Genomic DNA, 27,747 nt, shown 5'->3' with positions numbered 1-27,747 from the left:
AAATAAAGTCAGCCACTGTTTCCACTGTTTCTCCATCTATCTGCCATGAAGTGATGGGACCAGATGCCATGATCTTGGTTATCTGAATGTTGACTTTTAAGCCAACTTTTTCACTCTCTTCTTTCACTTTCATCAAGAGGCTCTTTAGTTCTTCTTCACTTTCTGCCATAAGGGTGGAGTCATCTGCATATCTGAGGTTACTGATATTTCTCCCAGAAATCTTGATTCCCGTTTGTGCTTCATCCGGGCCCAGCGCTTCTCATGATGTACTCTGCATATAAGTTAAATAAGCAAGGTGACAATATACAGCCTTAACGTACTCCTTTTCCTATTTGGAACCAGTCTATTGTTCCATGTCCAGTTCTAACTGTTGCTTCCTGACCTGCATACAGGTTTCTCAAGAGGCAGGTCAGGTGGTCTGGTATTCCCATCTCTTTCAGAATTTTCCACAGTTTATTGTGATCCATAGAGTCAGAGGCATTGGCATAGTCAATAAAGCAGAAATAGATGTTTTTCTGGAACTCTCTTGCTTTTTCGATGATCGAGCGGATGATGGCAACTTGATATCTGGTTCCTCTGCCTTTTCTAAAACCAGCTTGAACATCTGGAAGTTCACGATCCACATATTGCTGAAGCTGGGCTTGGAGAATTTTGAGCATTACTTTACTAGCATGTGAGATGAGTGCAATTGTGCGGTAGTTTGAGCATTCTTTGACATTACCTTTCTTTGGGGTTGGAATGAAAACTGACCTTTTCCAGTCCTGTGGTCACTGCTGAGTTTTCCAAATTTGCTGACATATTGAGTGCAGCACTTTCACAGTATCATCTTTCAGAATTTGAAATAGCTCAACTGGAATTCCATCACCTCCACTAGCTTTGCTCATAGTGATGCTTCCTAAGGCCCACCTAACTTTACTTCCCAGGACATCCAGGTCTAGGTGAGTGGGAGTGATCACACCTTCGTGATTATCTGGGTCGTGAAGATCTTTTTTGTACAGTTCTTCTGTGTATTCTTGCCACCTCTTCTTAATATCTTCTACTTCTGTTAGGTCCATACCATTTCTGTCCTTTATCGAGCCCATCTTTGCATGAAATGTTCCCTTGGTATCTCTAATTTTCTTGAAGAGATCTCTAGTCTTTCCCATTCTATTGTTTTCCTCTATTTCTTTGCACTGATCGCTGAGGGAGGTGTTCTTATCTCTCCTTGCTATTCTTTGGAACTCTGCATTCAAATGGATAGATCTTTTCTTTTCTCCTTTGCTTTTCACTTCTCTTTCACAGCTATTTGTAAGGCCTCCTCAGACAGCCATTTTGCTTTTTTGCATTTCTTTTTCTTGGGGATGGTCTTGCTGCCTGTCTTCTGTACAATGTCACGAACCTCCATCCATAGTTCATCAGGCACTCTATCAGATCTAGTCCTAATATATCAGATCTAGTCTAACATAATTACTAGATCTCAGTTTAAGAATTGTACTAATTATGTGCATCTCTTTGACAGTAGCTGGCTGACACATGTGCTACACAACCTGCCCCAACTCTTCTGGTCTGATGACACATTTGTCACTGATCCAATTAATTCAAAACTATTTTTTTGTGTGTGTGAATATGTGCCAAGTGCTTCTCTAGATCTGGGAATAAAGCACTAAGTAAAGAGGAAATTTAGTTCTTTCAGAAGAGACAGGAAACAAAAATAAACTAGTAAACTGCATAGATTTTAGAAACCTGTATGGTGATAAATGCTATGTGTGAAAATAAAGTTAAAGGTGGGTGGGGGAGAAGAGATGGGAGTGCTAGAAATGGGTTTTTCTGTTAACAGGAGAAATGAAGAAAATGTTTCTGAAAAAGGGGGAGGCGTGGAAGAGACTCTCAGAGACTCTCAGGTGGAAGGAAGGATAGGGCAGCGTCCCCGGCTGGGATTTGCCCCCAGGCTGTTGAGGTGACTGTGAGGAGGGCAGGGGGCTTGAGGGGAGTGCGTGGAAGAGCAGAGGGTGCAGTGCTTAAGGAGGGCAGGGGGGTCAGACTTTGAGGCCACCATAAAGAATCTGGATTTTTTTGTGAAAGAGGTTGGAATCACTGCAGAGGTTTAACAGATGGTTAGAAGCTGCCGTGTTTGCTTTCCTAAAGCAATGGGAACCAGTCACACCCCTTGGGAAGAAATTATTAACATTCAACAAGGAGTTTACATCAATGTCACCAATGTGAACTGAAATATTAGACAACAATAAACTGAAGAGTCCTAGAGGAACATGCATCATCTGATGAGTGAGTCAGTCATATAAATAAGCCAGAAATTGTTTTGTGAATGACTACTAGGTATCAGGCATTCTGGGGTAAACAAGAATTTTATGACCTGTAAGTATTTACAATCTACATGGAGCGTCATAGCCAATATATGTTTATAAATAATAAATGAGGTAAGTAGCACAGATTTAAGGATCTAAAGGAATTGGTAATATTCCATTTTGTAATCTGTGGTTTCACAGATGCTTACTTATCATCATTTTATTTCACACCACCACACACAATCCAAATACGTACGTACTTATGAAAAAGCTCATGATTTAAAGATGCGCAGTATGGCACAGAGTATTGATGTTTTCTGACTTAACCAAGAAGAATTCAAATTACATCCACAAGAATTAGGAAAAGTTACTTGGAGACAGTGGATTTGATGGAAGGAGGAATCAAAATATAACCAGACATGACAGTAGAGAGTGGGGAATTTTGCCCTTCAGTGGTTCAGGGTCCTTTAACCTGTGGCGTTCCACCTGGAGGCTGGAGAGGGCACAGGTGACCCCAGGGCCCAGATGAGGATGAAGGAGCAGGGAGATGCCACGTGCGGGACCAAGGCAGGCCAGGCAGCTCAGACCTGGGAGGGGGAGCCAAAGGAAAAGAAGATGCCAGCAGTGGAAACACATGCGAGAGACTCTCTTTTCATGATGTGGCCACCTGAGAAGCTGGAAAGTCCTTGCCCTGCCCTTGAAGGATGCCACCGAGAGTCTCAAAAAAGAGTCAGGAGGAAACTTGTAGAGGTGACAGATCTGCAAGTCACCGTGATGCTGGTGGTGGTCTCACTGGTATAGGCATATGCCCAAACTCACACTGCACAGATTAGATATGTGCAGGTTTTAAATATCAGTTATACCTCAATAAGAATGTTTAAAAAGGAAGCATACTCTGAGCCCAGCATCTGCCATGTAAAAATGACAACTTCAAAACAGACAACTTTTATCAACACTCAGGAACTGGAAAAGGATTCGCTCCATATAGTGAATTGATCCACCTGAACTGATTATGAATACTCAGCCAGTGTTCAAGAAGGGGATAGCCTTATTTTCTGTATACTTTTGATTAAAATAAGTCAAACAGACTTATTATCGATTAGACTTTAAGTAATAATCACACTTTGGCATAGTCAATAAAGCAGAAGTAGATGTTTTTCCGGAATTCCCTTGCTTGTTCTATGGTCCAGTGGATGTTGGCAATTTGATCTCTGATTCCTCTGCCTTTTCTAAATCCAGCTTGAACATCTGGAAGTTCTCGATTCACGTACTATTAAAGCTTACCTTGGAGAATTTTGAGCATTACTTTGCTAGTGTGTGAGATGAGTTCAATTGTGTGGTAGTTTGAACATTCTTTGGCATTGCCTTTCCTTGGGATTGGAATGAAAACTGACCTGTTCCAGTCCTGTGGCCACTGCTGAGTTTTTCCAAATTTGCTGGCATATTGAGTATAGCATTTACACAGCATCATCTTTTAGGATTTGAAATAGCTCAGCTGGGATTCCATCACCTCCACTAGCTTTGTTCATAGTGATGCTTCCTAAAGCCTACTTGACTTCGCCTACCAGGACGTCTGGCTCTAGGTGAGTGATCATACCCTCGTGTTTATCTAGGTCATGAAAATCTGTTTTATATATTCTTCTGGGTATTCTTGCCACCTCTTCTTAATATCTTCTGCTTCTATTAGGTCCATAACATGTGTGCTTAATCACTCAGTCGTGTCCAACTCTTTGTGACCCCATGGACCATACAGTCCATGGGATTCTCCAGGCCAGAATACTGGAGTGAGTAGCCTTTCCCTTCTCCAGGGATCTTCCCAACCCAGGGACTGAACCCAGGTCTCTCGCATTGCAGGCAGATTCTTTACCAGCTGAGCCACAAGGGAAGCCCAAGAATACTGGAGTGGGTAGTCTATCCCTTCTCCAGCGGATCTTCCCAACCCAGGAATCAAACTAGGGTCTCCTGCACCACAGGCAGATTCTTCACCAACTGAGCTATCAGGGAAGCCCTTTCTGTCCTTCACTGAGCCCATATTTGCATGAAATGTTCCCTTGGTATCTCTAATTTTCTTGAAGAGATCTCTAGTCTTCCCATTCTATTGTTATCCTCTATTTCTTTGCACTGATCACTTAGAAAGGCTTTCTTTTTAATTAATTTACTTACTTGGAGGCTAATTACTTTATAATATTGTGGTGGTTTTTGCCGTACATTGACATGAATCAGCCACAGGTGTACATGTGTCCCCACCCCATCCTGAAGCCCTCCCGCCTCCCTCCCCGCCCCATCCCTCAGGGTTGTCCCGGTGCACCGGCTGTGAGTGCCCTGTTTCATGCATCGAACTTGGACTGGTGATCTATTTCACATATGATAGTATACATGTTTCAATGCTATCTCTCAAATCATCCTACCCTGCCTTCTCCCACAGAGTCCAAAAGTCTATTCTTTATATCTGTGTCTCTTTCACTATCTCGCATATAGGGTCATCGTTACCATCTTTCTAAATTACATATATATGCGTTAAGATACTGTATTAGTGTTTTTCTTTCTGGCTTACTTCACTCTGTATAATATCCTCCAGTTTCATCCACCTCATTAGAACTGATTCAAGTGTATTCTTTTTAATAGCTGAGTAATATTCCATTGTGTATATGTACCACAGCTTTCTAATCCATTCATCTGCCGATGGACATATAGGTTGCTTCCATGTCCTGGCTATTGTAAACAGTGCTGCGATGAACACGGGGGTACACAAGTCTCTCAATTCTGGTTTCCTTGGTTTGTATGCCCAGCAGTAGAATTGCTGGGTCGTATGGCAATTCTATTTTCAGTTTTTTGAGGAATCTCCATGAGAAGAGTGAAAAGGCTGATTTAAAACTCAACATTCAAAAAACTAATATCATAGCATCCAGTCCCATCACTTCATGGCAAATAGATGGGGACACAGTGTAAACAGTGGCTGACTTTATTTTTGGGGGCTCCAAAATCACTGTAGATGGTGACTGCAGCCATGAAATTAAAAGATGCTTGCTCCTTAGCTTCCCTGATAGTTCAGTTGGTCAAGAAGTCACCCAGTTCAATTCCTAGGTCAGGAAGATCCACTGGAGAAGGGATAGGCTACCCACTCCAGTATTCTTGGGCTTCCCTTGTGGCTCAGCTGGTAAGGAATCTGCCTGCAATGCAGGAGACCTTGGTTCAATACCTGGGTTGGGAAGATCCCCTGGAGAAGGGAAAGGCTACCCACTCCAATATTCTGGCCTAGAGAATTCCATGGACTGCATAGTCCATGGGGTTGCAAAGAGTTGGACATGCCTGAGCAACTTTCAATTTCACCACTCCTTGGAAAAAAAGCTATGACAAACCTAGATAGCATATTAAAAAGCAGAGACATTACTTTGCCAACAAAAGCCCATCTAATCAAAGCTATGATTTTTCCAGTAGTCATGTATGGATGTGAGAGTTGGACCTTATGGTCCAACTGCGTGCCCAAGAATTCATGTTTTTGAACTGTGGTGTTGGAGAAGACTCTTGAGAGTCCCTTGGACAGCACAGAGATCAAACCAGTCAATCCTACAGGAAATCAGTCCTGAATATTCATTAGAAGGACTGATGCTAAAGCTGAAGCTCCAATACTTTGGCCACCTGATGGGAAGAATTGACTCACTGGAAAAGACCCTGATGCTGGGAACGATTGAAGGCGGGAGGAAAAGGGGACGACAGAGGATGAGATGGTTGGATGGTATCACTGACTCCATTGACATGAGTTTGAGCTAGCTCCAGAAGTTGGTGGTAGACAGGAAAGCCTGGCATGCTGCAGTCCATGGGGTCACAAAGAGTCGGACATGACTGAGTGACTGAACTGAACTGAATAGTCACACTGGAAATATGTGCTGAAATCAATGCCAGCAGTTCATTTGCTTTGTTTCAGTGAAAAATAAAAATAACCTCCCACAACAAAAATAAAACCCTGTAATACACTTCAAAATATCTGACAGAAAATCTAGACTCTCCCTAGATAACTGAATGATTGTACCAATGAGAATTACAGATGCTAGCAACTGGGTAGCATATGATCAGAAATAATTATCAACATGTTTTTCTCATATGCTGTCTCCCATTAAAATGCACTTTGTCAAATTGGACAGTTCCTAATGCCTGAAATTATGTTTCACTGCCAAAGCTCTTTTAAAAAATCAGATGCCCTATTGTCAACAATAATAAAATCCATATTTTTGTCAAAATTTTCCAGTGAGGACTCCTAAGTATCTGCTGAAAGGATAGCATACCTATTTGTGGTCTTAATTTATACTTCACAGCTAGTACTGGTCATATTTTTCATGGATTTCAACAGGCAACATTAAGAGCACTAAGAGAAGCTTCACTTTTGCTGCCTGGATATTCAAAATTAGATTATTGGGTTAAATTGTTTCGCTAATCACACTGCTTTAAAACTTTCTGGAGTGTTTGATTACTGCAAGAATTCATTTGCTTCCTAAATCCATCTACACCACATTTAAAGAAACGACACTGCCAGTAATAGGGTAGAAATGAAATGGTGCCAATAAACATTCAGTGCCTGTACCTAGTAATACGGTTTTATATTCTCAATTGGTGCAAATAGGCTTTGAATAGGAACATCTCACCTAAGTCTCTCTAGGTGAAAACTATGCTCCTGAACTTCGGAGCACAACGAGAGCCCTCGCCGAGTGACATGAAGCGGTGCTGGCGAGGGCCGTGCTCCGTCAGACAGTGTCCCGGAGTCGCCGCCACCATCGGCGTCACGTCTGGCTTGAATACACGCGTAACTGATGAACCGAGAAGGGACAGGTGCCACGGTGTCCTGTCAGACAACCAGAATGGGCTGCCTTCCCGATCTCTCCCTTGGAAGCACTTGAACATGAATCCCTGTCTCCTGTGTCGCTGGTCAAACCCAAGAGGGCATGAAGTTGTCCCCACACTGACTAACCCCAGAGCACTTTACCCAGAGCAGGATGCACGTACCTGTAGGCCCTGGATAAAAGTCAGACACTGGAGACCTGGAAAGAGACAAGACAAGCTTGTGGAGTGGCCCTGACCGGGATGCTGCCCAGCTCCTGAGACACAGCTCCTGCGGTGGCAAGGCCCCTCTTCTCCCTGACACCTTGCCCCGGCCTGTAAAGACTCGCACAGACACACACACAGTTCCTATCAGCTCCAGGCCTCACCCCGGGAGACCGAGCCCCCCTCGAAGTGCTCCCACAAGGAGACGAGGTATTGCAGACACCCCTGAGCAAGGGCCCACCTCTATGGGAGGAGTCCCGCTCCCTGACGCCACCCTGATCCACATGCACAGCCCCACCCTCCGCGTGCCTCACTCTGCTCCCTGGAACCCCCACTCCCTCACCCACCCTTTAAACCCTGCACAAGCCAGAGCCGACTCCAGGTCACACTGGCCCCTCTCCCATTGCAGTTATTGGACTGAATCCATCCTCGCTGCTCGGGGACCAGCTCTGCTGATCTCTGACGCGGGTGAGGACAAGGTCCGGGGGAGGAGGACATGCTCAGCAGGAGCGGGCACGAGGCTGGGCCCAAAGGAGGTGGATTCAAGGGCCCTAGAACATCCTCGGACGGTCAACCAGAGGGAGAGCCCTAATACAATTCAAGTTTATGTCCTCCACTTAGAGACTTGGAATCTATGGAGTATTTATGATTCTCAGTAATGCACTTTATGACCAGACATCATGAAGGTATTTTAAGATAGTCCTCAACATACAGACATTTCACTTTAATGTGTGTATATAATCACGGCCTAAAGCCTATGAGCTGGAAAAGTTTTGCACACGAGCAAACTGGACTGGGGAGCACGAAGTGAAGAGCAGCAGGCCGAGCCGGCCCTCACATCCGGAACCTCAGATGACACGTGCGTCCTTTCATAAAACAATGGGTCCAGCAGGCACCTGGCCAGTCTTCAAAATGTGCACATTTCTCTCGCTTTTGCTTTTATCTGATTTTTTCTTTTTTAGTATAAATTCAGTTTTACTTCTGTGAAGAAAATACAGCCAAGAATGTACTCTATCTGATACTCAACAAAGAGAGAAATAAAGTCACTGGATTAAACGTTAAAAACATCTGCTTGTGTTGTATATGATTTACCTAGCAAAATATTTGGAGCATAATTCAAAGTGACATTAAAAGAAATTTTAATAAAAAATTGAAAATCCTTGACTCTCTAAAACATTGTTCAACACATTTCCCACACTTCAGAGCTCTGAAAAACTCATTCAAGACTATTTTGGGTGTTAAGAAAACATTTTTTAATATTTATTTATTTATATTATTTGCTTGGCTGTGCCAAGCACACAAGATCTTCAGTCTTCATCGCAGCACATGGGATTCTCAGCTGTGGCATACAGACTCTAGCTGCAGCATGTGGGATCTAGTTCCCCGACCAGGGACCAAACCCAGGGGCTCTGCACTGGCAGCAGTCTTAGCCACTGGACCACTAGGGAAGTTCCAGCAAAAAAGCTAAAGAAGGTGTTCTGAAGACAACGAGAAATGAAATAAATAAAAACACAACTGATTAGTGCATACGCTACTGCTTATTGCTTAAGGGGCTTCCCTGGTGGCTCTGACAGTAAAGAATCTGCCTGCAATACTGGAGACCCAGGTTCAGTCCCTGGGTCAGGAAGATCCCCTAGAGAAGTGAACCGCAACCCACTCCAGTATTCTTGCTTGGAGAATCCCATGGACAGAGGAGCCTGGCGGGCTACAGCCCATGGGGTTACAAAGAGTCAGACACAACTGGGTGACTAACGCTTTCACTTTCAAGGCCTAGGAGGTATTCCACCAGTATCTGTTGAACAATATTAAAGAGTATGTAGAAGAAACAATTAAATGCATCTAGAAAACTGTGTTAATCTAATAAAGCGACAAAGGAAGCATAATACAGGTGGAAAATAAAGAAATCCTATTATAATTCTTATTGCTAAAGTCATACATCATTGATTTTCTTCCCAAACTTCTTTCATGAAGTCACTATTTATATTTCTCTTTTCAGCATATTCTAGTGCTTAACACAAAAACTGAGGGTTAATCCTGCACTATTCCACTAAAATTCTTTCATTTTGAAAGCAAAGAATGGTGTTTTCCCAGGAAATACGTACCTACTTGCTGAGTCTATTCCTGAACTAATCAATGGAAAGTTACATTTCTTAGCAATATTTGTTCTATCGACTTCTACACTGCAGTGATAACTCAATTACCAAGACGGAAAGTCATTTTACTTTGAAGTCATGTCATCGTGAGGCAAGCTGAATTAAAGGGTTTGCACTCGGAAGGTAATATACATGTATTTAGGCTGAGAGCTCCACGACAGCCTTGTCAGGTTTCAATCAGATGAAAACGTTCCCTGGATCATCAGCGGCTGCCTGCAGTGGTGTCTGCGTTCTCCCTGCCTGGGCTGCCGTGCATCCTGGGGCCTCTCTGTGTCTCAGGCACCGCCAGGCTCCTGACAGGTGCCTAAGAACCCATGACTTGGGCATTCTGTGGTTTCTGCAAGGACCCTGTTGTCAGGAGTCAGTGTGAGGAGGGCCATCCTGCCGGTACGAGCAGATTGCAGCCCTCCTGGGACATGCCCTGGCACATGGAATGACATCGAGGAGCCCAAAAGCTCTTCCAGAACTAACATCAGCAAAGGAGCTGTGTGCACATCAGGCATTTTTCTGCAGGTCTCTACTCAATGGTAAAAATGGCAAACACAGAGCTAACTAGAGAAGCCAGGAGTGGTTTCTTCTTAGGTCCCAGAAAAGAATAGGATAACTGGGGAAACTTTCTAAAATGCAGTCTCCCTGAAATTTAACAGTTGAAGTCTCTCTTTCAGCCACTCAAGTATTGCATCAAATGGATGCAATCTGAATAAATACCAACACAAAACAATTGTGTACAATAATCCTGACAGAAAACCATTGTGCACAGGGAAGCTGACCGTTCACCCTGCAGTATAGCAGCTGGGGCCTGTCTCTGACGACTGTTCCACAAGCCAGTCTGTTCTTCATGGGGCGAACCAGCCTGTCTCTCTGTCCCCAAGGCCAGAGGCTGCAACTGCAAGGGCCACTCGGCACTATTTCCCCTCAGGACCTGCCCTCTGGCTCCTCCAGAAGCTACAAAGGTCCCATCTCCATGACTTCCTTATTAAAACTAGATGGACAATGGACAGACGGATGAACAGATGGAATGATGTTTGAATAAAATATATAATTTGTATGAGCACTTAAGTGATGGCAATGTTTTGTGTAAGTACCACACTTTATCAACAAGCCTTAGCTTAGCGGAGCTGGTTCTGGCCAGTTTTCTGATTCTTGTTTCTTGTCAGAGGTTCTGCTCAAAACTGCATCTGCTGGTGGGGAGTCCACCTGCTGGGTCTCTTACTGGCTGTATACCAGTCCTGAGAGCACTAAAGTCTTCTCTATGTGTGTGTGTTTCTCGGGATCTTAGCATTCTCCTCTTTGAGAAATCAGCAAACACACTGTGTGTGTGTGTGTGTGTGTGTGTGCGTGTGTGTGTGTGTGTGTGTGTGTGTATTCCCAACAGACTTGATTATGCATGTCACAGCGGATAACCCTGGTATCTCCGTGATCTCTGCCCCCCTCAATTCTCTTCTCTGTGGATACAGTTGGGATCGGGCTCCTTGAAAGGTCATCTCTGGGCTGATCCCTAGTTCTCAGTCAATACTGGTCCCTGAGGCCTGGTTCCTCATCCCTGACTCCTGGGACCCTGGGACAAGCCTACAACTGGAAAGTCTAGGATAGGTTAAGGGAACCATCATCTCTCTGGGATAAAAGTTTCCAACAAGATATACTTTTAACTGAATTCCTTAGCTTTCAGGAATCTTACAGATCATAAACAAATTGGTAAGTGCCCTAATTTTCCAGATGAAGAAAAGTAAGTTCCAGACTAAGCTAATTTGTTAAAAACATATGGCTGGAAAATGGTCTTTTGAAGCAGAATTCTAAATGGAGAAATCTTTTTCTTTGCTCCAGCACTTTCTCAGTGTCTGATCATAATAGGAATTTATCAAATATTAGTGAGTTAGCAAAAAATCATATTTCAAAATCCAAATAATGAATATATATAGCTAAAATAGGTATATTTTCTTTACTGAGGATCAGGAATGACTATTTAAAACTTTAGTTTAATATTTCCCAGTTACAAAAAATACAAATGACTTTCTCTTTGAAAATTTCACATTGATTTTCATATGAAACTAAATTGTGTTTTTCATTGCAGCATGAGGCCCAGTGTGGATTTAATCATTAAATTACTGTCTGTCACAATGAATGGATTCCCTGGTAGCTCAGCTGGTAAAGAATCCACCTGCATTGCAGGAGACCCCAGTTCAAGAATATACTACATGTATTCAGAAGCATTTCTTTACGCCTTTTAAATGTATGTACAAAAAGAACAAAACAGATTTCCGTGCATCTGTACTCTTCAAATATATGAACTAATGGCAAAGCTCGTGATTTAAAACAATATATCCCACAGCAATAATTTAATATTTTTTCTTCTTTTTCATCAAAGCCTATTTCATACTTTCTTGCCTAAAGTACCTTAATAAACATTAGGTTCCAATGGTAGGTGTGCTTAATCATTTTGCTCACACAATGGGCAGAGAAGATACTTGGAACAATATAAGCAGAATTGAAATTATAATAATCAACATAAAACTGAGAAATCAACATCACATTTGAACCCAAATTGCACATCCACTTCATCTCACAATTATTGCTTCTCTCTTTTCACATGCAAAGACTGACATGTATGGCATGGTAGTCTTGAGGAATTCAGGATTTGTTATAAAGCTACTTTAAAGTATTTGTTACAATGAGAAAAGTGCATTTAGAGAATTTCACTGCTTCCAATAACTATTTCATATGGCAGAATTTATCTTTCAAGTTTGTACTTGTTTCCTCTTTTAAAATGGAAAAAAAAACAATAAATAAGGTTTATGAGGATTTAAAGATAAATACTCATCATAAACATATTTTAAAAGCTAGATATTTCAGGATTTATGAGTAACACATTGGCTCAAACTAAATTTTCCTTCTCAAGACAGAACATTACTGAAAATCACATCAGCCTTAGTCAGAACTCAGGCAAGTAAGAACGTCTGGCTACGATCCCATCTACTCCTCAACTGAGGCAACACATTTGTATTATTAAATACAATAAAGGAGATTCAAAAACTGAAAATCCTATTGTTATATTAGAGCTTCATAGATCAAATCCATGAATTCGAAAAATAAAATATAATACCTTTACAACGGCTCTGCTACTGTGCCTAGAAAAAGCAGTACTGAGTTCCTCAAAAGTAACGACAGTAAAAACGGTTACTTTGCTCTTTTTAGGTGACACTAGAGATAAAGAATCCGCCTGCTAATGCAGGAGACATGAGAAACTCAGGTTCGATCCGTGGGTCCGGAAGATCTTCTGGAGGAGGATAGGCAGCCCATTCCAGTATTCATGGCTGGAGAATCCCACAGAGAGAGGAGCCTGGCAGGTTACGGTCTATAGGGTCACAAATAGTCAGACACCACTGAAGTGACTTAGCACACACACGCAATCTCAAAGAAGCTTAATTTTTTTGGAGGAATAAACAATTGTTACTATATATCAACAAAATGAAGGTCAAAAGAAGCATAAGTCATGGACCAAAATTCTGTGACCCAAGGACATAATAGTGAGCACTTACTGACTGCCTACTGTGTGCATGATTTATATGCCTTCTGTGTGTTCATGTGTTTGGGCCAAGGGTAGTTTGCGTGCCACAGAGCAGTGGTGGGGAGGCCAGGAGAAGGGTGCTGACTGTAGGGTGTGGGATGCTCAAGCCCACCACAGTGAGAAGCAGAAGAGAGAGGATGCACAGCATGGGCAACAGGGGAGTGCACTAATACCCTGTTAGTCACCACTTCCTCCTGGGGCACCCCGTGCGTGTTACTAAGACTGAAAAAGAACTCTGCTTTCTAAAACCTATTTTCCAATTCTTTAACACTGATACATAAAAGCACTGTTTTCTTGGCATGGTGACTCTATACAAAAATGTTTATTCTTGTCACAAAAAATATGGAGAATTACTTTCCTTAAAGATGTCAGATGTCCTGTCTAGCATGTGTTTTGATTATCTGTGTCTTTCACTGTCTTTGAGCTATTTTAGAACTCTCTCTGCAAAACTGATAGTAACACAAATTATACTTGTCCACAGAAATGCAGATGATATTCAACCACTGGATACTGTTTGCACCCATAATGAAGGTTCACTTCAGCGTTTCCAGTTTCATGTGTGTGTGTTGATCGAATTCTCTGAATCAGTTGTAACAGGGTACTGGTTTCCTCCTTAATTATAAATTAAATGAATCTTTGCCAAAGTTTCATTTTATGTTTGAGTGTCATGACCTAATGTTTAAAAAAAATCATTATTTTACCATTTTAAAAGTTTGTCTTTAAATGCTCTGTTGTAACTTTTATTTGAACAATACTAATATTTTTCATACAAAGACAACTGATTCAGGCCAGTTCTCAGTATTTGCAGTTATGTAATCCATAGAGTTGCTGTAAACACAGAATCAGTGAGTCCTGAAGAGCCGTTGGAGGACAGACCAGGCAGGCTTTTGCCAGCCTCTGGTCCCAATATCCAAGGTCTATCAGCCCCTCAGTAACATTCAGCCCAGTTCAGCCCAGCCCAATAGCACTAAATCACGGCTGAATGAGACCACGCAACAGAAATTTCTCTATAAGGTCCACTGTGCCTTCTGGCCTTAGAACATTTCACTTCTTAGACTTACTTCAGCACTCTACTCAGAGGCCTTTTTCAAGAGAGAAATCATCAAGAAAAAGTACAGAGTGTGAAAAACATGAAATAAGGATACTACAGAAGGGCACTTGTCTACACTGAGAGCTGAGACAGGCCGGCACGGTCTCAGGTGGATCCCCAGAGGACCAATCTCAATTTCTTTTTTCCACTCATGACCATGGGTATTTGCAAGAGGTCCTCACAGTTTTAAGACTGAGAGGAGCAGGCTTTTTTAGTCTGCTTCTTCTGCTCCTGTCAACAGGCCCCATCTGTATACAGACCATAGCTGTAGCCCCTGACACACCAGGCACACACCACGCCCTTCCCGATGTCTCAGGACTCCTGCCACCACTGTGAAGTGACCGTCCAGGGCTGTAAACCCAGGACACACTGGAGACTCAAATTTCGCTCCTAGTTATGATGTTAGAAAACTTATTTGGTTTCTAGTCATCTCCATCTTTTGATGTCAAGGTTTTGGCTCAAAACCCACACATTTTTATTCTGTATTATCCAGCAGCACTGGCAATTTTTTGATGGGTGTGAGAGAAAAGTAGAGAAATGATTCGTTACAGTCTGCCATTTCAGACATGTACTAATTTTTCTGCTAGTGATCCTAAACTCTTGTCCGTGTGACTCTTGCCTGTTGCCTCACATAGATCACAAGGCTCTTCTATGTCAGAGCCCTGCATGTGCCTGAACAGAGTCACGTCCTTCCTATAGTTTGTCTTCATGATCTGCACTCTGACCATTTTTCTCATGTTGCCATTTCAGTCTCTTAAATCTCCGTCATTTGACTTAACATTGACCTGCTTGTCTGCATTTTAAATTAATGCTAATTTATTTGGCACAAATAAGCCATACGATTACACTGAAAAAGTACTGGCAAACAGAAAGTATTTTTGAATACAATGAAATCTCCCGGCTGGCTCGTGGGACAAGTGCTCTTTTTAGCCTTCCAGGTGATGTTGGTGGTAAAGAACCTGCCTGCCAATGCAGGAGACATAAGAGACAGATTTGATTCCTGGGTCGGGAAGATCCCCTGGAGGAGGAAATGGCAACCCACTCCAATATTCTTGCCTGGAGAACCTCACAGACAGAGGAGCCTGGCGGGCTACAGCCCATGAGGTTGCAGAGTCAGACACAACTAAAGCGACTTAGAATGCATGCACAGGTCATACAACCACACTGAAAAACTGCTGGCACAGACAAAGTTTACTTTCGAATACAATGAAAACCCCTCAGTGGCTTAAAAATGTAACTGGTGGTCACACGAACTTATAATAAGCACACGTTGAAATCACTGCACATAATAAATCTTAAAATAAGGTTTCTCTGTGTTGACACTAGAGTTATCATATTTGAAAGTGCTATCTTAAAAAGTTCATCTTTGGCTTTTGTAAAGAAACTGAATTTGATTTTCAGTTTATAACATATATAGGACAGTGAAAATTGTTAACTTTCTGTCAATTTCATACAGTTTCCAATGTGATTCATTTGAAATCAAAATCTAATTTCCTATCCACAAGATATAACAAACACCTAATAAAATTTAATGAAAAAGATCATTTCCTATCACCATGTGGTAATTGACAAATTAACTGGTATTGCCACTAAAATCATTTTCTTCATCTTCTTTTTACATATTTTCATGACTGATACTTGTTGGGACTTGACAATTTATAGGTCAGATTAAAAATATCAGGAATTAGTTGACAGAAATTCAATTTTAAAGTAGTTTAAACTGCGCTAATATATTATCAGAGCCATAAAGATTATAAAGTTCAGTCTCAAACTTCTGTGACCTACAAAATGACTTATGCCAACACATGAATCCTAAATAACAGTGTTAGGGGAAAGGCTTTATAAATCAAAGTCTGGAGTAGGTTTTAGTAAGGTCGCATCCGCATGTACCATTACTGTGAGAGAAGAAAAATTAGTATCTTTCACAGAGACGAAAATACACTTGAGTAAATAATTCTGTGATGATTAGCTCATGGCTCACAGAGACACGGAGAATGCAGAGAAGAGAGGTTGAAAGAGATGGAGGTGGTACCTGACCTCTTCTTCCACCAGGAGACACGACAGGTTTCCCCGCATCTTCTCCATCAGACACGGTAGATGCAGACCCTCCTGCTCACACATCAGGCTCTTACAACCACACCTATAGTCAGTTTCGTTAGGCAAAACGCATGTCTTGGTATTTAAAAGCAGGTGAATATTCTTGTGTGTTTCTGAGTCTACTCCTTAAGGCCTAAGGAATGTCTTATCCCCTTTGCATCTTCACACTCCTGGGGTCACACCAGCAATGAGCTGCAGCCTCCCTACCAACACATCTAAGGGCAGGGTCATAGAGCAGCTGCAGCTCCCTGTGTGCTCCCAGTAAGACCACAGTCAGTTAGCCGCTGTTTTCCGTTTACATCCCTGGAAACGCCACTGTCACTGGCTCCAGAGAACTGTGTGCATCTCCTGTGATGACATCACCAGTTAGTCGCAGATGCCCATTTAATTCATCATTTGCACAACTTCCAGAACAGATTCCGGAGGACACCACCCTCAATCAGCAGCAGCTTCCTACCACAGTCTTGAGAACACCAAGACACACACCACAGCTGCCCTCTGCAGCCCCTGGTGACACTGTGAACGAGCCTCAGATTCTTCTACATCTTAGGACGTTCTCGCCATGGGACCACAGCATCCTCCTTTGCATCCAAACGATAAAGCCACCGATCTGCTGCAGCTCCCATCTACTCCCAAGGGTCCATCGGCGGGTACCCAGCACTCCCTCTGCTTTCTCCAGGACACCACCATCACTCAGCTGCAGCTTCCCACTCACATAACTAAGAAGACCACCCTCAGTGGGCCACCGTTTCCTATTTAGATCTGCAAGAAAATCGAACATGAGCTGCAGCTTCTTCACACCCCTAAGGAGACTTTCATCAACTGGGGATGGCATCCTCCTTGCACTCCCAACACCACCAACAACTGGCTGCAGCTTCCTCTACCTTCCCCAAGGATAATGTCTCCTGCTGGTTTCCACACAAAATACCTCATCCAGGAGGACAAGACTGTGTAAATCCCAACACAACTAAGACAGCTTACAGAGAGAAAACCTGGTCATTAGGCCTGACTGTGGAATGGCTGGGAGCAGGGGCCAGCTGACAGAAATCCACCTCTGAAGTTTCTCAGGAAGTTTAACTCGGGGAACTTCATGTCTGAGTGTGTGTTTAGGGTGAGGATGAACACCTCTTGCACTTCGCCCACCAACCTGAGCTAAACACAATGCACCCTCCTAGAGAAACCGCAGGACAGCTCCATGCTATGTGACAATCCATTCCTCGGACACATTCGTCTCTAATGACCCAAGGGCAAGTCGCAGTTTTTACTTGTTCCAGATTTCTAGCTTAGACAAGTTATATATGTCGTCAGATTTTTATCTCCCTGAAAGATAACAACGGCTTTTCTTTTAATCAAGGATTGAGAATTCAGCAAAGAAAACCTCACACAACATTAAGGAAAAACCACATTGATAAAAACTATTCCCGAGTTCAATTTCTTATAAAATGTTTGTTTTTCTCTGCAAGTTTAAGCTGTGCAATCTAAAAATCCCTTTAAACCACTTTAAAACATTTTATTTCATTAAACTCCCCCTGCTCCACACACCCACGTGCCCCATACCCATCTTACCTGCTGTCTCATCAGCCAGGGCTCCTCAGGATTTTTAACACCAGGTGTGATCAACCTGGGTGCCTCCTGGGCCTTCTCCCTTCCCTCTGCTCAGCTGTATTGAAATACTCGAGAACAGTTTCCATACAATTTTCTGGTAGAATTTTGTTTTTCTGTAATTTACACGTGTGAATCTGTAAAAACAAGACAGAGATTCATGTGGACTGACATTATTTATGAAAAAGAGGAAGACAGAAACTGGCGTTACCTGGAAACCATACACACTGTACAGTTTTTGCATATTTTGACGCTAATTAAATTTGGTGCTTGCCTAAAATATTGATTTTGTTCACATCACTCATATACACTTGTCATTTGGTACGGTTTTTAAAACTGTAATGAAGGGGATTCCCACAGAGAGCACTGATGCCGTGTACTCATACATGAGCCAGTTCTTTCAGGTATCTGATACAAGAGACCGGCTTTGTCTATTGAAAATGGTTATTCTTTAAAAACACAGAGATAACCAATTGTTATGATATATACAAACTAAGAACAATTTCCCAAATAATAATTTTGGTTACCATGCATTGCATATATATTTTGTGCTAAGGGCTTTTTAACATTCTGCATTTAAATAGAGATCAGAAGTAATATATGTAAACACATGTTCTAATGCCTGGTGCATTTTAAGGACTCGATAAATGTCTGCTGTTTTTATTAGGATAATGGATGCCACCATTTAATCTTCACAAGAGCCCTGTTAGGTAGGACTTTTAAGGCCTCTGATTTACACATGGAGGACCCGGGCGGAGTGGGCTGATGGCTGACGTGAAGTGGTGTGGGCGGCAACATGATGGAACCCCAGCAGGGCATGTGGATTCTCTGTGCTCCTTCCCCTGTTACAGGGGTGGGGCTGCAGCCCAGGAGACGCAGGCTCGAAAGCGCGGTCACCTGTCTTCCGTCTGCTCCCCACCTGCCGCCCCCAGCCGGAAGGGCCCGCGCCGACAGACAGACGCTGTCGGACACACAGACACCTCTCTGCCCTCCAAGGCCCCAGAGGACAGGCTCGCTTTCCTTCTCTTTGAGTTTCTGTGCTTCACCTCTCTTCTCTCCCCTCCTCCTCCTTCATTTTTATGTTCCCAGAGCTCAGTTCACAGTAAGGACTTCACTTAAAACAACAACTAAATTAGCTTTCCCTCAAAATTATACCGGGGCGAGCAGTTTCCAACTCTGCGCGGGCCTCCAGGACTCCACAGTCACGCTCTTCCTAAGGCATCACCACAGGTCACAGTGTTACAGCCGGGCACTGCAGGTAAGCCAGGAAGGGACAAGTTTGACAGAATGTGTCAAGTCTTTTGACCAAAAATGAGAAAACTCTGGTCTTAAGACTGAATAAGTCTCTGTAAGTCCACAGCAATATCCACTACACAAAGCCAGAGAGGGAGAGGGAAATAGGGGGAAAGAGCCGATACAGAAAGAATGCCCGCAAATAAATATACAGGGAGTAAAATCATTAGAAAGATCACCAGTTTGCAACCACCACTGTAACTGATTCTTTCAGGGATTGCCAACTGATGCTAAAATCATTCAGTGAAAAGTGCTTTCGAGAAAATGGACTATTTGCATAATATCAACACATCACAGAATAATTATTAACTACAAACAGAAAAGGCACCTTCCAATAGATAAATCTGGAGAGCACACAAAACCATCCAGAAGGACAAACTGACCTCCTGATAAGACACGCTGGGAAGGAGACCAAACATTACCTGTCTGATTTCATTTCCAAAGTGTTCAACCAGAGCTTAATGAGGAAATAATCAGATAGCAATGCAGATGTGTGAAAATTATGACAAAACTGCCTGGTGTGTTTATAAACAACTTATGGAAAGACAAGAACAGACAAGGTGGTGTGTGGGTGAAAGTTTGAAGAGTCTTAATCACAAAGCTGAGGTGAGATGCTATGCTTCAATGAGCGTTATTAGCACAACAGGAGAAGTTTTATGAGTTTCGTATTTTGTAGCATCAGTGTTTATTAACATTAATGTTAAATAAAATTAATTAATGTTAGTGTTGATATTGAATGTACTGAGTTTGATGATAATATTGGGATTATGCAGAATGCTTTGTCCTTAAGAGATACATGCGACAGGTGTTGGGGGTATAACGTCGTGATACTTTTTCTGTAAAGATCTTTTGTATTGTCGGCCATGCTGGGTCCTCACTGCGGTGCAGGCTTCTCCAGCTGCGCTGAGTGGGGGCTCCCCTTCACTGAAATGCGTGGGCTCCTCACGGTGGCCTCTCTTGTGCAGCACAGGCTCAGGGGTGCGGGCAGGAGGCTGTGGCACGTAGGCTGGCTGGCTCTAGAGCACAGGCCCGGGTGTGGTGGTGCAGGGCCTAGCTGTCCTGCGGCATGCGGGATCCTCCCAGCCCAGGGACAGAACTGGTACCCCCTGCATGGTCAGGCAGGTCCCTAACCACTGAGCCGCCAGGGGACCCCAAGTTTAAGCACTTGGTGCACACCTACCATAGCAGTTTCCACAAGAGTTAGCTCAGCCAACCCAGGCTTCTGCCTCCTCACTGGAGGGCACGATCTCTAAGCATCGAGGGTGTCAACTGATCATTCCTGTGTCTTCCATCACAGGGCAGGAGCTCAGAAAGACTTTTTAAAAAATCAGTTCCACTGGACTGAAAAGATGAGCATAGTGACAGGGAAACGCATCCCTTGCTGTTTGTGCCCGGCAGGCTGAGCGAGTGCACTGAGTCTGTGCAGGGCTGGGGAGGACGGAGCGGCGACTGTTAACAAGAGCAGCCTCCGGGCTGCATGGGGCTCAGGGACCACCCGCCATGGACTCATCACGGACAGCCCACGGAGCGGCACTGCTGCCGTCACCACACACGGACACACGATGGCAGAACCTGAGGCCAGATAGGCCACTCATCAGAGGCTCTGCACCCTGGGAGGTGGCTGAGACCCAGGTCCACGTGAGCACTGCCACCTCAAAAGCCCTGGTGGACGCCCAGCTGCCTCTTCAGCACCGCACCCCCTTCACAAATTAGGAAGACCGGAAACCGTCCGCAGCACTGAGTCCTCTCTTCACGCCCTCGGCCATGGATTTGTTCTGCGGCACCCACGCCTCCTCCAGCAGTGGACTCTCTTGAAGGCGCCTTCAAACGTGTGCTCACCGGGCTGGGAGGAAGCGGAATGGCCGTCCCACTGAGAATCCAGAGTTCACATCCTCTCCTGAAGTTCACTGTCACAGCACTGTCTAGTCTCCAAGGCAAAGTCACATGAAAGTAATTAGGATAATCCAATGCATCTTATTAATACACACACAAATCCTTCATAGTCAATGAGAGAGACAAATCCAGGTTATCACAAGTGTTACCTAAAAAAAGAAAATATGTTTTCTGAAGGACAAAAATCATACAGTATAAATGATGCATAGAAAACACTGTATTTGTGGATTAGTGACTGAGCCCATCTTAAGGGTATGTAATGCTACAGATTTCTCTACCCTGTTTAAGATAGTACTTCTGAGAAAAATTCTGTCTCTCAAAAACAGTTTCTTAGTATCACCACAGTCTGCATATTTGGATGGTGACTGTGTCTGAACATAATGTAAAGCCAAGAAAAATCTACTGTAATAACATTCCATTTACTTTTCCATATTTTTCAGTGTTTCAGTCCTATAGGATTACAAAAGATATAAATGAATACAAAGAAGAATATGTTTCACTTGAAAATATTTATTTTTTAAACCTGAATCTTCCTTTTTAAAATGAGTGGAAAAAGCAAATGCATTTTTCTGTTCCTTTAAGCCGGTGAGAGGGAGGAGAGGGAGGGGTGAGCCTGAGGACAGCGATGTGAGGTTCCCACTGCCAGACTCTCCCAACCGTTTCTGATACATTATCTCAGTCAAACCATATTGCAACCAGACTGCACATTTTATTAAGTAAGCAAAATTAACTATCCTTTCAATAGATTATGCCATCAAACTCAAGGCAGCCTATGAAAAGCGCTCAAATGCTGTACTGCCCTGGAGGTTAAAGCCCATGTTCTAAACATGTTTAAAGTGGGTTAAAGCCCATGTTCTAAAGTGGTGACTTTACATTAAAACCAGTCTTGCCTTACGGGATTTACCTCAAGAAACTGAACACGTTAGATTAGGTTATCTTTCAACTGATATACCCATATGGAAAAACCAAAGTCAAGGGACAGGTACACTGTCTGCAAAGTATGAACTGGTTCCAACGAAAGTAGTACTTTTATATATAGTTTGGTTTTAAATATGACATAGAAAAATGGTCAATGATTCCGAATGCTCCAACTTCTAGACCACTTGTGGATTTAATCGACACTAGTGATTCTCAAACACACACTCTCAGATCATGCTGCCTGCAGTGTGACTCTTCCTTACAGGCCCCCCACCCCTCTCAGATACTTCAAAGCCCTGCCCACCTCCCCTCATCAGGAAGCGGGCTCTGTGCCCACCTTCACCTCAAGCTGCAGCACCCCCAGAGTCCCTCTGTTCAGACTGGACTTGTCGGATCCTCCACCCTGGTGAAGCCAGCCATGGACAACACCACATGCAGCTGAGCTCGTCAGCGATGACTGGATCACAGGATATCACAGAAATATTCAACTGACTCAGTTAACAAAAAAATCATCTGGAGATTTTTGGGCAATCTGGAGAAAAATGTTCTGGTTCTAAATTTTCCACATTTTTTTTTAATTAAAAAAAAATCAAAGAAGTTAAGAGTCAGGGTCTATGCAAAAAAATTATTCTTCACTGACTGCCAATATCTGACAAAAATAAAACCTCACCCTTGATCCAAACATATTTAGAAATTATTTTGGAAGTTAAGGGTCTCTCTTCTGTTGAAAAATAATTGTATTGTGATATAAGATGGAGAATAAGAATAGGGTGCTAAAGGAAGAAACCACATGAGCTTGAGCATGGTAAGACTCATCATCTTTCCATCACACATTTTATACTCAGACATGCTATTCTAAGTTATTCAGTTGCTTTAAATTCTATAGTCGTTGTGGTCAAGAAAAAATGACTTGTCATTCCATGAGGCTGGAAATTAACCATGTATTTCTGTGGTATTTAACCCCTCGGAACCACCAGTGATTCACATTAAATCTTCTGGCCCCTATGAATAGTTATCAATATTTTAAATGTTAATTTACAAAAGGAATCAGAACTGTAGGCTTTGCTGGCTATTGTCAAGCAAACATGGCTGCTCTGCTGAGTCACAGACTGCAGAAGTGAGTCAGGAGCCCAGTGCTGACAAGGGGGAAGGGGCTTCAGTGGATGGCGGGACCCTGGGATAAGAGAAATTTGGAGCATCAAGGGACTTAATTGACCCCACAGGGAATGGATGGAGAAAGGCCTGCCACGGACGGACCTGTAGGGGATGAGCAGAAACATCTGTGAGAAAGCAGGCTTGCTGTGAGTTTCTATAATCCTGCTGATCTGGCAGCATTTAGCTTACAATCTTCCAGTACTGAAATGGATTAGCCTTCCCCAGGGCCATCCCGTGAAAGAAACACCCAGGCCAGGTGAGCTCCAGACAGAAGCACTGAGCAGGAGACGGCCTCAGCCACAGGCAGGGGCTTGGAGGACGCCCAGGGCTCAGGGCAGGCCTCCAGGAAACATGAGTGTCACATTTCCTCTGGAGTATTAGACACACCATTTCAGTATCCGCACTGTTATTTACTGTCCCCTGTTTTCAAAATGCTGATTGCCACCCACACAATTGTCTGAAAAACAATGACATAAAAGCTGGTATCCAAACAGCCTCCTCCAGTGTCTAGGCCAGGACCAGGATAGGCAGAGGCAGAGTCTGCTGGGCTGGGGAAGGACACAGCTGTGGCTGGAAGCATCTCAATTTCCTGAGGCCACCACAGCCACCAGCTTTGATGCTATCAAAATCCACTTTATCATCTCAGGACTTTACAGTCTCCATTTAATCATCCTCATCCAGATGGGCCCTTAGGACCACTTTTTAACAACAGCTACTCAGGAAAGATGGAGAAGAAAGTGGCAACCCACTCCAGTATTCTTGCCTGGGAAATCCCGTGACAGAGAAGTCTGGCGGGCTACAGTCTACAGGATCACAAAGAGTCAGACAGAACTTAGTGACAGGGTGTGCACTCGTGTACTCTCAGGAAAGAATGAACATTCAAACACATTCACCTTGTATTCTTCTTTGACAAAGACCCAGAACTAGTTTCCATAACTGATACAAACTCAAGAACATCCTCAGTTTATATTAAGCCAGAGATGTAGTATCATCAACACGTTAACATCTTTTACTACTAAATACTGGAAAAAACTGAGTGTTTTTGTGGAAGCTTCATCCCAGCAAGGCTAACTTCCCAAAAGGATGACCTCACTCAGTTCCCACTTCACACACACAAGAAAAGCAGATCCATGCTGGGGTCCCCAGGATCCCACAGGAAAGCCATCACCCAATTCAGAGTGTATTGACTGTAACACACTTTGGATGAATTAAACCTAAAAAGCAGTTTGATGTGCCAACAAACCAAAGACCACCACCATAAGTGCGGGAGTAAGTACGGTACAGACACCTGCGAAGTGACGAGGCTACGGCCGGAGGCTGAGCGTGGGGACGGGAGGCCCACCGGTGGGACCCCCGCTCCCTGGGGTTCAGGAGGCTGTTTGGTCGTGTCAGGTAACTGAATCCATGGCTGGGATGTGGTAGCAGGTTTCTCACAAGTGTGAGGGGGCACTAGAGAGGAGAGTGACTTAGAACTGCCATGAGCCACAGGAAGCGGCCTGAGGAATGCCTCTGTGTGTTTGCCCGCTAGCAAAATATGTGCATGTGTGATGAGATCTTACAGTGTGCATTTTATATTATTAGCCACAAGACAGGTATTAGTCTATCAAAGAACAAATTGGATCCAAATTTTGCTTCTGGCATTGAATACGTTACAGTTACCTGCTCAGATGTCTCCAGCTTTTAACTATTATCTGTGGGAGAGATCTTTAACATGTGTCATAGGCCTAGTTTCCAAAATAGCCTTTCCTTTTTATTTCCTTCTGAGAAGTCTCTTGGATGCTGGAGAAGACCGAGTCAGACCTTTCTTTGACAGGGTTTGCTCAGAAGGCACAGAGAAAGTGTGCAAGCTCCACCCACCAGGACTTTTGTTCCCAAAGTCTAGATTTTACAATCTCGGCAAACCTTCTGACAGGAACAGGGAGGACTGAACTGCTTCTAGAGCTTCACTTCTGTTCTCGGAAAGGCTCCACTTGTGAGACCAGTACAGCTGTTTTCATTTCCTCAAGAACCGGGGAGCCACCCAAATGGTACGGGGGCCACCCCCACCCAACTACATTCTCCCCAGTCTGCTTATTCATACCGGGGACGGCCTCTGATATTAACACAACAGAGAATCCCCCAAGACTGCTTGGTTCATGACCCTGTTTCTGGGAAGGTGCTACCTGGACATAAGCCCCAATGTGGTGACCTGGCTTCCTCGTGCTCCCTCAGCCCCCGGCTCAGGGTCCCAGCAGCATCACTCCCGGCCGCAGGTGGTGTCTCCTCTGCTCCTCACGCCATCTTCCTGGTATGCATGTCTGGGTTCAAATTCTCCCTTTTTATAAGGACATCAGTCATACTGATTTAGGATCCACCCAAAGACCTCATTCTTCTCTTGATAATCTCTGTAAAGATCCTACAGAGGTCCTGTAAGATCACTTTCTGAGGGAGTAGGGATTAAGATTCCAAGACATTTTGGGGGAGGAACACAACTGAACTCAGCAAAACAATGAAACAATTCTGAAAACAGGGAATATAAAAGTTCACTTTTTTGAGAAAGCGGGGCATTCAGCTTGTGAGCGAGAACTTCTCGGTCGTGCACAGAGAAAGAACAATTTAAAAATGGGTGATGTTGAGAAGGGCAAGAAGATTTTTGTTGAGAAGTGTGCCCAGTGCCATACTGTGGAAAAGGAAGGCAAGCACAAGACTGGGCCAAACCTCCATGGTCTGTTTGGACGAAAGACGGGTCAGGCTGCTGGATTCTCTTACACAGATGCCAACAAGAACAAAGGTATCACCTGGGGAGAGGAGATGCTGATGGAGTACTTGGAGAATCCCAAGAAGTACATCCCTGGAACAAAGATGATCTTTGCTGGCATTAAGAAGAAGGGAGAGAGGGAGGACTTGATAGCTTATCTCAAAAAAGCTACCAATGAGTAATAGTTGGCCACTGCCTTATTTATTATGAAACGGAAGTGTCTCATGACTTTTTATGTGTACCATATTTAAATTGATCTCATACACTAGAATTCAGATCATGAACAGCTGATGGAATAATTCTGTTGGACAGTCCTGATTTAAATAAGACTGGTTTGTGGCTAAACGAATATGGTCAGCTTTTTTAATTTTGATAGTAATTCCGGTTCAACAAGTACTATCATTTTTCCCATTCTAAAGAGATGATTGAACTTAAATAAGGAATATTAAACTTTTTAGGGAGATGGTGCATTCCTTCTCAAACCCTAAAAAAAAAGTTCACTTTTAACTATTTTATTTCTGTATTTATTTCTCTGACTGCTTCAGGTCTTAGTTGCTATTTGCAGACTGAGCTGCCCATTAGCATGTAGAATCTTAGTTCCCAACCTGGGATCAAACCCACATCCACTGCTTTGGAAGGCAGATCCTCAACCACTGGAGCACCAGGGAAGTCCTTAAAAAGGAGGCTCATTTATACTTTATTTACCTTAGACATTTCTGCAAGTTAAAATTAAATATCTTCATATGAACCTTCTTAATTTAATGATTCTAATCTGTGTTAAACAGACAGAAGCCAGAAACACCAGTTCTTTTCTCCTAACATACAGATTTTAATAATCAAATTCCTAAATGCTTTTATCTATCCCAATTTTCTACCTTTGCTTTCACGTAACATGAAATATTTTAGCCAACACCTTTTCTTCACTGATGTGCCAGGATTTCTAAAACTTTGCAGCATAAAATTATCATACTGGATTATCAAAAGATAGAAGGAGAACTTAAATAGGGATACATAGTTGAAAAAGCCCACAAAAGAAACATTCTGTATTTTTAGTCACCACGTTAAGTAAAAGTGTGTTCCTATTCTCTTAAACCTGCTCTCTGGCCGAGAGCTACTGGAACTCTTCCATAGGCTTTTCCACAAGGAGCACATTTCAAAACCTATCATCTCGTCTCCAGCTGAAACGCCTTGTCTGCTAACATCAGATCTTCTCCTGGTCGATGTTTGACTCTCTCCAGCCTGACTTTGCAGTTCCGTCAAGCTCTGTGTTTCACAAAACTATATTCATACCTTCAAGGCTATTAGAGCTTATTTTACATGCTCTGATTTAAACTGATTTCCCCCTAAATCCGAGAGGCAAATGTTCTTTAGAGAATGACTCACTTCCAGACACCTGCCTGGTGTCCAGATGTGGACAGAGGTGTGCCAGTGTGGCTCACTCCTGGAAAGGATGGAGAGGTTTCTGTTGCCTAGCAACACTGTCCTCAGGACCACAGGAGACTCCATGTCAGAAGGGCAGTGTCAGTAACTCTGCAATGCAGGGACACAAGGGAGAACCTACCTTAGCTACCTGATACAAATCCAGGACACGTGGGTACATGTGCCGATACCAGAGATTAGCTAGTTATATGTAGATTAAAAACAACTCTTATGGTCTACTCATGATTGAAATTATCAGGCTCTTTTTTTCTGCTTCTAGCTCAAGTTATTTCTGGAGATATTGACTCATTACTAAGAGGTACAGTATGAGCAATGAAATGCAAATAAATACCTTTCTGTTACTGAAAGACACTCTGGAAAGAGAACTAATGAAATCCCCAACTTCAGCTAAGACTGGCTGAATAATCTGCATGGTCTGTGGATGTCGTTCAGTTTTGACTGTCATCTAGAACCTCACATAATACATTAAGATCTTGAAATACACT

General features: G+C 43.2%; 1 protein-coding gene across 1 annotated transcript; it reads left to right on the top strand.

The window, feature by feature from the left end:
* Positions 1 to 727: 727 nt before the first annotated feature.
* On the top strand, positions 728 to 26,034 carry LOC122432475 (cytochrome c-like). Its single transcript, XM_043454437.1, has 4 exons — positions 728 to 732; positions 18,715 to 18,718; positions 24,874 to 24,878; positions 25,671 to 26,034. The coding sequence occupies exon 4, from the start codon at positions 25,687 to 25,689 to the stop codon at positions 26,002 to 26,004; it is 318 nt and encodes a 105-aa protein (XP_043310372.1). The 5' UTR covers positions 728 to 732; positions 18,715 to 18,718; positions 24,874 to 24,878; positions 25,671 to 25,686; the 3' UTR covers positions 26,005 to 26,034.
* The last annotated feature ends 1,713 nt before the right edge of the window (positions 26,035 to 27,747 follow it).

Source organism: Cervus canadensis, chromosome 31, assembly GCF_019320065.1.
Source record: "Cervus canadensis isolate Bull #8, Minnesota chromosome 31, ASM1932006v1, whole genome shotgun sequence".
Taxonomy (NCBI): Eukaryota; Metazoa; Chordata; class Mammalia; order Artiodactyla; family Cervidae; genus Cervus; species Cervus canadensis.
The sequence above is the reverse complement of the archived record's forward strand: the minus strand, read 5'-3'. Positions and strand labels throughout refer to the sequence as shown.